The sequence below is a fragment of the Rhinatrema bivittatum genome, unplaced genomic scaffold (assembly GCF_901001135.1).
Source record: "Rhinatrema bivittatum unplaced genomic scaffold, aRhiBiv1.1, whole genome shotgun sequence".
Taxonomy (NCBI): Eukaryota; Metazoa; Chordata; class Amphibia; order Gymnophiona; family Rhinatrematidae; genus Rhinatrema; species Rhinatrema bivittatum.
Window position 1 is genome coordinate 15,147 of NW_021820339.1, and position 14,512 is coordinate 29,658.

Sequence of the window (14,512 nt, forward strand, 5' to 3'; positions counted from 1 at the left end):
GTGACAGCTGTCACTCATCCTCAGCACCAGCTGTCACTCGTTCATCATCATCATCATCACCATAAAGGCCGGACTGCAACTCCACCTCCTCCGCCGAGAAATCGACTACCTGAAGAGGTAATTTCTCTGCTGACTCATACACTTTGTGTAATAATCTGAACTTCTTTGCAGCCGTTATCCTGGAGTGTTCGTCCTTATCTGTGGGATTGGCGTTTGGTGTGACAGCGACGGCTTCGCCTCACACCCCAACCCAGATAAGTGGTTTAAACAGGAGCTGCACGAGTGTGTGATTGGAGGTGGAGGTGCTCCCTCCTAACTGGTGTATGGACTGTGGATTACTGAGTGTGCGGACTCACACTCATCATCTTATCTCTGCTTTTCTGCCAGCAGTACCAGGGTCGACAGCCGAAGACAGAGGCCACCTGGGGACTCGGGACTTGGCGGCTCCGGTGTTCTTCAGACCGTTGGTGGTGGAAGCCGTGTGGGACGCAGGCTTCTCTCTCGTCGGGGTCTTCTATCTTCGAGCCTGCCCACACGTCACCTGGTGTTAATTGACTGTGCAAATTCTTGTGAATTTAGTTGTGTATTATCACAACATTAAATTGTTACTTTTTGGCTTATTCATTGTCCGTTCATTTGCGCCCCCTGTTGTGGGTCCGTGCTACGACACCTTCCCAACAATTATTCCATATATAATAATTAGTTGGAGAGAAGTTATGCTTGTATATAGTTTTCATGATAGTAGAGCTTCCTTATGAAAACTGGACAATTTTACTGGGAGCTCTTTAATTTTGGAATCAAATTTAGATAAGAATTTAGCCCCACCCACCAGATTAAAAACATATTTTGGGAAGGTATTCCAAATAGTATCTTTTCCATTTACTTTGAAAGAGATATTTAACATTTCAAAATTTAAAACTTCCAAACCACTTTGTTTTTTTTAGCATTACATAAAGTATTTTAAATACATTTTGTTTAACTTTTTAGATATCTCTGTAGGTATTTCCAATGATACAGATACATAAACAGATCTGGAGATCCCTTCGGCCTTCAACAACAAAACTCTACCATTAAAGGACAGATCTCTCATTAACTACATGTTAAAGTTTTTGGTTATTTGTTCAATTACAGGACAAAATTTGGAAAAGCTGTGTAAGCTTTGATTTTTTTTTTTTTTCAATAATCACTCCCAAATATGTACCTTTCTCTTGGACAGGTGTACCATTAATTTATGACAGGTTGGAATCTTTGAGAGGGAATGAGAGAGTTTTATTCAGATTTATTTTCAGCCCTGAAACAGAGAAGTCCTGGATACAAGCAACTACCTTACTCACCTCATACCTATTAGATATGAACAATCCAGAATCATCAGCAAACTGGAATAATTTAATCCTCTCCCTCCCAACTCTTCTGTACTTTGCTGCACGGTGAAACCGTCTGATAAGACTAATGATTCAGTTGTGCACATATCATTCATCACAGAACCTACTGTGGACAAACTGTATGTACATGAATTACTGACCAATTCACATTTAAGTCAAAATGGGAGCCTTGCTACTGTCAAGACAGGAAGTTTGTAAAATGTGTTAAAAAAAAAAAATTAGAAAAAAAAAATCAAATTTTGCCTGGGAGGAAAAGGATCTTTATCTAAGGCTTGAATACCTTGAAATGCTCCACTTTTATGATGCACGGCCATAATGTGTGTAACAAGAAGAAACAGGAATGGGCAACCCTGTCTGATTCCCAGATGAATCTCACATCTTTTACAACCCTTATACACAGTGGTGATAACTTTCAGAAAATAATTCCCAAATCCAAATTGGAAAACAAATTTATGGCTTATGGTATCAAATGCTTTATAAAAATCAACAAAGAGAAGAAAACTGTCATCCAGTATATAATCATGATAATCAATTCCAATTACATATGTATCTACCAGACATAAAACCAGATTCTTTCTCATTAATAATATAATTTAGTCCTAATTTTAATCTCTTGACAAAAATAAGTGCGAATAATTTGGCATCATTATTCCTTCATTTTCAGCTGGTCCGGGGACTGGGCTGGCCACTCCACAACCTTAATCTTGTTGGTCTGGCACCAAGATGCTGTTCACTTGCTGGTGTGTTTGGGGTCGTTGTCTTGTTGAAACACCCATTTCAATGACATTTCCTCGTCACCATAAGGAAACATGACCTCTTCAAGTATTTTGATGTATTATCTGACGCATCTGTACTTATAAATATGTGAATAATATTGTGTTTTGATCCATAAATTTAACATAAAATTCTGAAATGTCATTGAAACCATAGCCAATCAGCAATCTTTATTGTTATATTTTAATTCTGTGCACCAAAATCCATAATAAATAGCACATTTTGTTTCTGAAGCAGCCAACTTCTAAAAATTTGTATACCAGTGTTATCTCTTCTTTTTCCTACCGACTTTAGGATTTCAAAAGAATAATGATGATGTTTATCTTCATTGGAAAAAGTTTGTGCTGCCTTTCCACCATCAAGAGTCGTTTAAAGTATCAAACACATATTTCCATCCCTGTCATCAAGCTCAGGATTTTTGGTGAAAAGAGCACCACCTTCTCTGTAACCAGCTTGTGTAACACAACAGAGCGTTCAACACACAACTAATGCAATGAATCAGACTTCATGGTGTTGTCATTTCTTAAAATAAATTAGAAGGCATTTAATGTTCCAGCAGACAGTGAGATCACACCAAAAACAGCACAGAAACATCACTTTTAAAATGAGCAAAAAAGGGTTTATTTGAAAGAGGTACAGAAGGAGAGATGGAAACAGGGAGGAGGACAATCAGCAGAAGAACAGAGTGGACAGACAGAGTCGGGGAGGAGTGGACTGTGACATGAAGAAGTGCTGTGTGGAGAGTCGTGCTAAGAGGAGAGACGGTGGCAGTGAGACAGATGGACGTGAGCCGGGGTTCTGGCTGAGCAGCAGAGGCAGAGCTGGACGAGGTGGACAGTGTGCAGAGTGTGGAGCTGCAAGGACGTGGAGGACGTGGAGCAAGTCTGAAGGACCCTGGAGACAGAGGACAACACAGGGACAAAAGAACAAAGACACGGTCGTGAGCACCACATGTGAAGTTTGTACGAACATGTTTATGGTCAAATATCACCAACTTCTAGAGCTACTAGATTCTTCCATCATTCATGTGCACGGTTGAAAGTGCATTTGAACAAAACTAGAACGGACAAAAACCAAAACCTATACATCTAACAAAGCTGTGATAAAATGTTGATCTGTCCTCTGACTGTCTGGAAAACCAAATAAAAACATTTTAACTGGAACTGACATTCTGACTGACAACTGACACAGTCGACCTGTGTAAGATTTGCCTCAGTCGTCCACCAGATGTCCAGCAAAACTTTGATGTGAAATCAGCTCAGATTTTATCCAGACGTCTTCTCAATGGGACCTCTGGTGAGTTTTCTTTATTGGTTGTGTCCTTCGCTCTCATTCGGTTTCCTTTGTACTATGTTGTCCACTTTTGGTCACAATAAGGCACCGTAGTCTCGTTTGAACCCTGCGTGATATCGCGGGATTTGACCACTTTTTGGGGACAGCCGGTCCCGTTGTGCAATATATACACAACATAATTTCACATGGAAAAATGGTGTACTGTTTTGATTTCAGTTGCAATCACCAAAGCAGTTGCGAAAAGTGTTTTTTTTTTTTTGGTTCCCAGTGGAGAAGGGAAGACGAGGCAAATGGGAGACGTTGTGTCGGTAAGTGTTAGCGTACACAGCTAACCAGAGTAGCTGCGTTTTCTCTCACATGCAAAACCGCCTCAACATGTTTGAGCTCCGGGTCATAAACAAACCGCAACACATGTCCACTTTCCCACATGCATCATCACTTTTTCTTTGCATTTTTACTTTGTGTGTAATTTGCGCAAAAACTCAGCAAAAATGCCGTGTTTTTTCCCCGGAAGTAGAGAAATTACGTCACATTTTACCCCTTTAGCGCCCGCTGTCAAACCAGACTGTGGTGCCCAATTGATGGTTTCGTCACTATATTTTAGTCCACTTGCCTAAAATACAAGATCATTTTTGTGCATATTGGAGATATTATATTGTGAATCCAGATTAGAAGAATAAGGAACAACATTAGTGTTGAATAAAATCCATTTTATGATTTAAATCATAAAACATCCAAAGGGATTACAGTTTTATGTTTAGTTTTGTGGGAGTTTGTCTGATTACTTTTTGGGTTTTAAAAATGGAGCGACTGTGTATAAAAATGGCTGTAATTCCTTCACTGTCAAATTTAGATGATTTTGTACTCCTTCAATTCTTCATGTATCAAATAAAAATTCATCTTTTCAGCTTTACATCAGTGAACAACACTTTAAAATGTAACGAGTATTTGATTAAGCTGAGGGATGTTGCATTGAGTTTGTACTTTGTGGCCAGTTTACAGGATTCCCCGCCCCGCGTCATCCTGGAATCAATGATTATAACTTACCCAGTGCTGCAGAGTGTGTCACTGGAGCCAGGGGTGAAGCATCAGCTGCTCCAAGTTAGCTCGCTTGCTTGGACGTTGACAAAGGCACTTGTCCAAGAAATCCTGGCAGTCTGAGAAATATCAAGAAAGGAAAGATAAATGTGGCAACCTGGTGAATTGATCAAAAATGGGAAGCATAAAATTAGAAGTAAACAGACTTGTTCCTGACCTGACAAATATACTTTTTAGAAGAAAGGATATTTACAGAAAACCAAAGTGGAATTGTAGTGCAGTGAACAAAATGGATCAAACAAATGTGTTGTCGTATCTCTTACTTTTGGATACATTTAAATCCATGTTGAGCCTTTTGCGAAGGAACCTTTTGGTGGCAAATGGCTCATTTCCCTCCAGGAGGCCGTACATAAGTACACCCAGTTGCCAGACGGTGGTTGGAGACGCCCTGTATCTCTTGAGCTGGATGTACTCTGGAGGGGCGTAATCACGTGTACCTACAATAAACAGCACACAGACATATGAGGTGAGACGGACACAACAAAAACCCAACAAGATGTAAGTCCTGCACAGTGGTCTCCCTCATTAGTGGCCCCTCTCAGGAGAGGCCACCCCTCATATACGGCCACATTTCTACTGCAACAACTGTCTTTCTATTGATTTCACATCTCAAGAGAGGCCACACCTCAAACGTGGCCGCAGCCCACTCAAAAGGATGAAAATCCTCTCAACAGCGGTCATTCCGTGGAAATTCCCAACCGGGTTTTCCCACAGAAGTCGCATTAAAACTCTCCTGCAAATGTGAGCTTGCGAAATTACTCCAGCAAACAAAAGAAGAAAGAAAAATTACTCCTGTTGGCAAAACTTCCGCATCGTAGAAAAGTAAAGCTTTAACGTTAGAAGAAAAGGTGAAAGTCATTTGTATGAATGAGAAAGGAGAAGGTTCCCGAAAGTTAGCTGTTGATTTCAGTTTTGATAAAATGCAGATCAACAACATTCATACAAAGGCTGAAGATGCGCTGCAGGAAGAAACTCTTGCATCATGTCCTGATAATAATGGGTGATGTTTCCAAGGCATCAGAAGTTCTTGTTTTGATTTTACATCATTTTTGTGACTTTAAAGGATACAATTCTTGTGGTGTGATGTTTTAAACTTAGATTGAGTGAAAGACATGGTTTTCCTCTGACTGCAGTCAATAAATCTGTGATGTTTTCCCCCAAACTTCATGCTTGTAGCAATATGTTATTGAGTACTGTACACACGCTGGATTTTGTCTCCTCCTCAACAAAGGCCACCCCTCTGATGGGGCCACTTTTAATCTGCAGTAAAGGTGGCCTTAATGGAGGGGGACCAATGTACAGGCTTTGAAGCATGCTGGTGTCTGTGCTTTTCTCTGGATTCCATAGCATGAAGCAGATGAGAGTCAATGAGGTGGGAGGTGATGGTCTAGTGGATTAAAGCGTTGGGCTTGAGACCAGAGGATCCTCGGTTCAAATCCCAGCCTGACCGGAAAATCACTAAGGGCCATTGGGCAAGATCCTTAATCCCCTAGTTGCTCCCGGTGTGTAGTGGGCGTCTTGCATGGCAGCAGCCTCACATCGGGGTGAATGTGAGGCATTGATGTGTAAAGCGCTTTGAGCGTCTGATGCAGATGGAAAAGCGCTATATAAATGCAGTCCATTTACCATTTAATGATGTCCCTGAAACAGTCTGAATCAGGCTGCTTCCCCAGCCAGTGCTGTACCCATTTCCAGCCGGGTGGGCTGAGGTAATGCATATTAAGTGTCTTGTCCAAGCACACAGACATGCATTACAATATAAAAGGTGTTAATCCAGAGCATAGAAGCAAAACATCATACCTTTGAAACGATCGTAGTGCCCCTCCATCGCTCGGGTTCCACAGCCAAAATCAATGAAGCGAGCTTGCAGTTCACCGTCGCTCCAGTCAAGCAGGACATTTTCATCTTTAATGTCCCGATGAAAGACACCGTTCCTATGGAGCTCCACGGCTGCCTTGATCAGCTGATGCATGATGTTCTGAAAGAGAGGAAAAAATTCTGATGACATCAGCAAAATCCCATCTACGAAATAACAGCCATAGAACTTTTTATATTTGTTTGTTTGTTTTTTAAACGCCTTATGTGAATACGAATGAATGAAAATCCTTTATTGTCACTTTCACAAGTACAACACAAGTGGAAACGCCATCTGAGTGACTCTCTGTGAGGATTTTCTTTCACCAAAACATTAAATCCAGGCTTGCATCTCAGATGTACCTTCTGGCAAATTGTAGCTGAACTTTCAGGTCTTCTTTTTAATAAAACCCTCCTCTGTGCCACTTCATCATGAAGATGTTTAACTGGGGATACAAAATGCAAAACATGCACGATGCACAATTTCTCCAGTCACAGCCAGAGAAGCCTAAAACTTCTTCTGGGTTGTCTGGGTGCCTTGGTGTCTTTCCTCACTCTTCTCCTTCTTGCACAGTCACTCAGTTTTTGAGAACTGTCTCCTCCACACAGATTTACCATGGAGTGCCACACTGTTTGCATTTCTTCATAACTGATTTCCAAGACATATTTAATGACTTGGAAATGTTCATGTATCCATCCTCTGACTTGTATGAAGAAAACTGGCAATTAAATTGATCATTTACAAGTATTATACCAAAGGGGCCCATTACTTGTGCAACACATCATCTTGGCTTTTATATTTTTAATTAATTTATATCAAGTTGTAGAGATTTACGTTCACTTTGAAGGGTGATTTACTTTTTGTATTTGAAATGCCATAAACAAATTAAAATGTGTGAAATAGCAAGCGGCTGAATACTTTTGCTAGCCACTGTAATAATCCCATTAATCCATTTGATCGCTTTGGGTGAAGAGACTCAGTCTCAGACAAACTGCTGAGCTCTGAAATGACGTCTGCTCAGTGGAGGCAGGGCAGACCAGTTTTTAGGGGCGGACCATTCGGTCTGCAACAATGGATCAGATCCGGATCAAACTTTGTCACTTGATACAGGATACCATCCTACATAATGCTCGCAAATATTAAAGAAATCTTTTTTTGACAGTTATGAATTGTTGAAAATTCGTTGATTGTTAAAGGATAGAGACTTTTCAAATTTCCCATGACTTTTCCTGACTTTGACCTTTGACCTTGAACTTTGAAGCTGTTTTTGCCAATCAGGATATGAACTTTTTGTAAAAAGTTCGTGACGATATATGAAAAATTGTAGGTTACAGGCTGTTGACAGACAGACAGACAGACAAATATTTGAAAACAAAACCTTCACCCAACTTACTTGGTGGAGGTAATAAATATTATTATATGACTACTACAGTACGCAAGCTCTGATTGGCTGATTTCTGGTCGGATATTTTCCCATATCAGACCGTTACCTTTTGGGCCGCGTTAATGACCCTCTGGAGCATTTCATTCCAGTATGAGTCACGGCTGGATGATACCAGAGAGAATATATACAATTTTAATATTGTAGCAGAGACGACACAAACAAGGACTGTGAAAATGGAGAGAAGAAAACAACAAGCAGAGAAACAACAAACCACGCTGAGTGGAGGAGGTGGTCAGGATGATCACAGTCATCATAGGAATATACAGGATTTTTACACGAGTTACTGTGTATGTTGAGAAGATGTGAGTTACATGAATGTACGTCTGCACATGCATATGGAAAAGCTCTGAATCTGTGCACACAGCAGGAAAGATAACAATAGATCTGTGATAATGTGAATGATAGTGAGGAGTTGCATCAGTGCCACATGCCCCCAAACTGAGACACGGCACCACGATAACGCATGGCCCCACAGCCACAGCAAGCACCACAGAGTAACCTGACCCCACGGGGGAGTACATGCACCAGGTCAGGACCATTACCACGTGTCACCAGCAGGGAAAAGCACGCAGTGGGTCCAGAGACCATCCACCCAAACAAACAGTTCACCCAACCCCACCTGGACGTGGGAGTAATACTGCTACAAAGTTGTAGAGTCGGGGGAGGGGGTGGGGATAGAAAGAAAGGTTTCAGCCTTAATTTGGCATGAAATTACACAAACACATCCTCCAGCAGCTTACCTTGGCCTCTTTCTCCTCCAGAAAACCTCCTTTCCTTTCGATATAGTCGAAGAGGTCAGAACAAGGAAATGGTCTCTCCAGAATCAGGATGAGCTCATCCCCTTTCACCTGCCAGTCCAGGAGGGAAATGGCAGCAGTGCTCCCACCAGAATGATTTCCTCCTGCAGCTTTTTGCATGAGGAAGACCTCCAGAGGAACTCTCTCATGTTTCCCATTCTTCATCTGAAAACACAAAGCAGAACAGGAATAAAATCTATGTGTATTTACTGCTACAAATTCCAAAGGTTTGGAAACACGTTAGTTTGTTAAATGCTTAGAGCAACTTACCACTGTAGTCCACGGTACACGGGCCAGTGGGATGTGCTTGATGGCAACCTGGAAGACCATGAGCCAAGACCTTCAGTTAACACAACTCACAACTTATCAGCCGGCTGACAGACAGAATGTGCATGTGTTTATTTATGACTTACTGCCATCCCATCTGGGTCACGATGGCCATCGTAGACTTTTCCAAATCCTCCTTCACCAAGAACAAAATCCTCGTGGTACGTGAAGGCTGTTTCATTGGAAACACATTAGTTGTTGGAAACTCATGGAAAATGCATAAGCTTAATTGTTCCTATACATCAGTGGAGGTTTGTTTAAAAAAATTCAAAATCGGGCTGTAAATCACTGATTTTTGAGGAAATCTGAAAATGTAATGTATTTCAAAGCTTTTTCTGACTGTATAAGTCATTTCCTGGTGAACTCCCACCCTGTCTGTTTGTCTCCTTACATGTTTTACCCACAGCCAATTAACAGACATCAACAAAGAATTCCTTCAGAATTGTTTTACATATCAATAATGATAAAGATGTGTGAAATTCATTTTTAAGTTGTCTCAAGGACACTTTGAAACAATCAGCTGACCTTGTTTCTCTCCTGTTTTCGGCGACCTTGGTGTCAGGACTGGACTTCCCTTTGCTGCTCTTTGGTTTCAGGGACATCATGATGGTTTTTCTCTCTACACATGGGACAAAAAAAGAGGACCATTGTTACTGACTGCATGTGCTGAACTTAAACAATTAGTGTTTCTAATGACATTTCTATGAAGTCACAGCACAGACTCAGATCACAGATACTCAGAGCCAGAAGATGTCTTCACAACCTTCACTGAACTAAAGATCGTAATAACAGCAAACAAATACTCGAAGAACAAATGCAGCTTGGAACATTTTGCTGAACAGAAACTACAGAAATATTACAACGGACTATCAGAGTGTTGTGTTATATATGACCGGATCATTATTAGATGATCTTTAAGCATTATTTAATTATAAGCTGAAGACTGCAATATTTCCAAGTGAAAAATAGCAACAATTGTAATAGTAAAAGTATTTAAATAAGTACTTAAGTGAAAGAAAACAATATTTTTATGATTATGTCTCCAGGAATGTTTAATTTTCACTGTTTTCATGAACAAGAGAAAACATAATCAGTGTTGCACCACATGTAGCTACAAACAGAAGCATATAAATGGAAATAAATCACATTCAACAAGTTTAACCGTATTGTCAATTTCAGTGAAATCATCCACATCAAAGGTTTTCAGGCAGGTGACCTCATATGTTGGACTGAACTGCATTTATTCACATCCAGCAGCTGTGATGTTTGATGATTGTACAGTCCTGCTCAGAATTATAGGCACTCCTGAGTTTTTGTGCAGAATTTTAATTTGTTGAGAAATAAATTCAAGTGCACCAATTTTCTATAATTATCATATTTAATCCAGTTATTGAAAGCAAACAGGGATTTTGAGTGATTGTGCTTGATTATTGTTTTGCTAACTGTGCAGCTAAGATAGCCTACAATGGCACTTCATGCTAGCATACGACCACAAGTACAGTGGAGCCAAAAAGTATTTAGTCAGCCCCTGATTGTGCAAGTTCTCCTACTTAGAAAGATGAGAGAGGTCTGTAATTTTCATCATAGGTACACTTCAACTGATGAGAGACAAAATGAGGAGAAAAAAAAAAATCCAGAAAATCACACTGTCGGATTTTTAAAGTAATTTAATTTGTAAATTATGGTGGAAAATAAGTATTTGGTCACCTACAAACAAGCAAGATTTCTGGCTCTCACAGACCTGTAACTTCTTTAAGAAGCTCTTCTGTCCTCCACCTGTTACCTGTATTAATGGCACCTGTTTGAACTCGTTATCTGTATAAAAGACACCTGTCCACAGCCTCAAACAGTCAGACTCCAAACTCAACCATGGCCAAGACCAAAGAGCTGTCGAAGGACACCAGGAAGAAAATTGTAGATGTGCACCAGGCTGGGAAGAGTGAATCTACAATAGTCAAGCAGGTTGGTGTGAATAAATCAACTGTGGGAGCAATTGTAAGAAAATGGAAGACATACAAGACCATTGATAATCTCCCTCAGATCTGGGGCTCCATGCAAGAATTCATCCCATGGGGTCAGAATGATCATGAGAACGATGAACAAAAGTCCCAGAACTACATGGAGGGACCTGATGAATGACCTGCAGAGAGCTGGGACCAAAGTAACAAAGGCTACACACTACGCAGAGAGGGACTCAAATCCTGCAGTGCCAGGCGTGTCCCCCTGCTTAAGCCAGTACATGTCCAGGCCCGTCTGAAGTTTGCCAGAGAGCATATGGATGATCCAGAAGAGGATTGGGAGAATATCATGTGGTCAGATGAAACCAAAATAGAACATTTTGGTAAAAACTCAACTCGTCGTGTTTGGAGGAAGAAGAATGCTGAGTTGCATTCCAAGAACACCATATCTACTGTGAAGCATGGGGGTGGAAACATCATGCTTTGGGGCTGTTTTTCTGCAAAGGGGACAGGACGACTGATCCGTGTTAAGGGAAGAATGAACGTGGCCATGTATCGTGAGATTTTAAGCCAAAACCTCCTTCCATCAGTGAGAGCATTGAAGATGCAACGTGGCTGGGTCTTCCAGCATGACAATGATCCCAAACACACCGCTCGGGCAACGAAGGAGTGGCTCCGTAAAAAGCATTTCAAGGTCCTGGAGTGGCCTAGCCAGTCTCCAGACTTCAACCCCATAGAAAATTTGTTGAGGGAGTTGAAAGTCCATGTTGCTCAGCGACAGCCCTAAAACATCACTGCTCTAGAGGAGATCTGCATGGAGGAATGGACCAAAATACCAGCTATAGTGTGTGCAAACCTGGTGAAGACTTACAGGAAAGGTTTGACCTCTGTCATTGCCAACAAAGATTATGTTACAAAGTACTGAGTGGAATTTTTGTTACTGAACAAATACTTATTTTCCACTATAATTTACAAAGAAATTCTTTAAAATCCTACAATGTGATTTCCTGGATATTTTTTTTCTCATTTTGTCTCTCATAATTGAAGTGTACCCATGTTGAAAATTACAGACCTCTCATCTTTCTAAGTAGAACTTGCACAATCAGGAGCCTAGTAAATAGTTTTTTGTCCCACTGTATAATACTGACTCACAAACAGTATTCATGTAATTTGATGAGCAACTTGCTGAGCACATATACTACCATCATGGACCTTTGACTGAAAAGCACTACAGAAACGCAGTGCATTTCGTATTTTAGATATACAGTGGTCCCTCGCTATAACGCGGTTCACCTTTCGCGGCCTCGCAGTTTCGAGTTTTGTTTTTTTGGAGCAATTTTGCATGCTGTTTTTTTTACGGTGCATTGTGTTCTGCATCCTTAACAGGCGGGCAGGTCGCGGCACCGGTCAGCATCACCGCGATTGCTCTCACTGCTTCCGATGCGCTTTCTGCGGGCTCGGTAAACGCAGCAGCGGGCCATTGACACTGCCCTCTGCTGTGCGGAACTGCGCCAAATCTGGCAACAGGTCCAGAGACTACGCTCGCTGTTTTGATGCGGATGTTGACCGCAGCCACAGAGCTCCGTGGCCACCGAGAGAGGACTTTGCGGGTCCCGCATCCGTACCTCCGGACGCAGTGAGTGAAGGGAGAGCACACGCGTTGTGTTCTGCGTGTGTCTGTTTATAATCTTCTCGCAAAGAAGAAAAAAGAGAGTGTTTACACAGGAGAGAAAAGTGAGAAAATGTTAACGCATGTTTGAGAAAAGTGTATAAAGTGTGTAGTGAGGGATTTTACAGCCTTAAAACATCTATAATAATTGCAAAAAATAGCGCTGACTACTTCGCAGATTTCGCTTATCATGGGTTATTTTTAGAACGTAACTCCCGTGATAAACGAGGGACCACTGGAAACCAGTAAACCGGTGTCCTTCAGCATCAACAGCTTCCAGAGCCTCCAGAATTTGTCCCAAGTTATGATTGAGTGAATTTCTCCTGTGGTAGAAAGAACCTGTGACATCCGTCACAGTATGATTAAAATCTTTACCAGATTACTTAATTTTACAGAATCAAACAGAGATTTGACTTACAAATAAGGTAGTGGATATTTTGCTGGACCTGGCAAACCTACAGCTAGTGATGTTTTGCCGGATCTCCTACTGATTGGCTAATTCAAATGACGTCATCGGTACCAGAACCTGTGATGAAATCAGCTATGCCAAAGTTGAATTGGACGATATTTCGCCGTACGCGGCTTGTGGTGTTTTGCCGGCCGTCTCAATTTATTCACGACGGAACGGCCACAGGTCCGGCGGGAACTTAAAAGCGATCAGAGTTTAAGATCTCCTTATTTCACATTCATGATAGTTGGTCGATACTGGTGATTTTTATTGTTGAAAATTGGCATATTTTACCATTCACTATTTTCAGGGGTGGACATGTACACGTGGACACGTGGACTTCTGTATTTTCATTTTTATTCTGTCTTGAATTTGCAGGTTTTGTTTATCATCCCCGCCCTACACAGAAAATTAACAAGACTGCAAAAATTATTTCCACCGCGTGGCAAAAAGCGCCAGAAATAATTTCGGGCACGGTGGAAATAATTTTGGGCACGGCTATGCCACATTTTTGAGCTGCTTTTAGCGTCCGAGAATCCCTCTGCCAATAGGTGATTTTCTGTTCCAATTCAAACGACTTTATGGCACCCAAAACGCCATTTAAAGCCAATCAGCGAGGAGATCCGGTCAAATATCACTACATGCATGTTTGCCATATCTGGCAAAATATCCACTGCCTACAAATAAAATAGATTGTTTTCAAGTACCTCTTGAATCTGAATAAATATTTTCAGAAAACGTGGGTCAAATATACTTTTACAACAGCTATCTGGCAACATTGTCTAAATGTAAAAATAAATCTTTTAAAATAAAATAATAAAAAAAATAAATAAATCACATTGAGAAATCGATTTTTTGTGGGGGGAGAGATCCCATTGCACATCTTCAGAACTAAATGTGAATCCACATCCGGTTGTCAAACTCGTTTCAAAGATTTAAAATCAAACCAGGATTTTTAACCATTCTTATTCTTTTACAAGAGAATATGCTTAAAATTTTTTTTTTTAAATCTCAGATGTTGAAATATATTAATGTATAAACTGCTTTAAAAACATTTATTAGATGAGCAAAGCCACAACTTCGACAGAGTGAAGTCAATATATTTTGTGTTTTCTTAACTTTAAAGATGAACTGATAACTGATGTTAGCTTAAAGAGGAGTTAGCTAAACAAAATAAATAAATAGTTAGTGTCTCTTACCAGATAAGATCAAGGAAATAAAGTTCACTTGTCAGAAAAAGACCACAATCTTAGACCGAAGTGCAGAGGAACTTTTTTCAGCTGGCAATTTCTTCGATCCTAACTGAAAGTGGCGCTGTAGCGCTGGAACCACAGTCTTTTATACAGAGACTGGTAGCATGTTTTTGAAAACATGGCTGTGATTGGTCCATCTGATACGTCGGCCGCTATTGGCTATCACGCCTTGCTCTGTGATTGGCTGTGGCGTAACTACCGGAAATGTAAGTTG

General features: G+C 40.8%; 1 protein-coding gene across 1 annotated transcript; it reads right to left on the reverse strand.

Annotated features, from left to right (window-relative positions):
• Nucleotides 1-4,514: 4,514 nt before the first annotated feature.
• LOC115081517 (serine/threonine-protein kinase pim-3-like) lies at nucleotides 4,515-10,210 on the reverse strand. The gene is made up of 6 exons (XM_029585966.1): nucleotides 10,117-10,210; nucleotides 9,057-9,142; nucleotides 8,587-8,808; nucleotides 6,348-6,525; nucleotides 4,811-4,984; nucleotides 4,515-4,606 (listed from the first exon to the last, which is right to left on the reverse strand). The coding sequence occupies exons 1-6, from the start codon at nucleotides 10,208-10,210 to the stop codon at nucleotides 4,515-4,517; spliced, it is 846 nt and encodes a 281-aa protein (XP_029441826.1).
• Nucleotides 10,211-14,512: the final 4,302 nt, after the last annotated feature.

Coding starts and splice junctions, on each gene's coding strand:
- LOC115081517 (XM_029585966.1), bottom strand. CDS start 10,210: ATGCAGTTCAGTCCAACATATGAGGTCACCTGCCTGAAAACCTTTGAT. Junction 9,143..10,116: donor TACGGTTAAACTTGTTGAAT/GTGATTTATTTC, acceptor CCAATGAAACAG/CCTTCACGTACCACGAGGAT. Junction 4,607..4,810: donor GGATTTAAATGTATCCAAAA/GTAAGAGATACG, acceptor GATATTTCTCAG/ACTGCCAGGATTTCTTGGAC.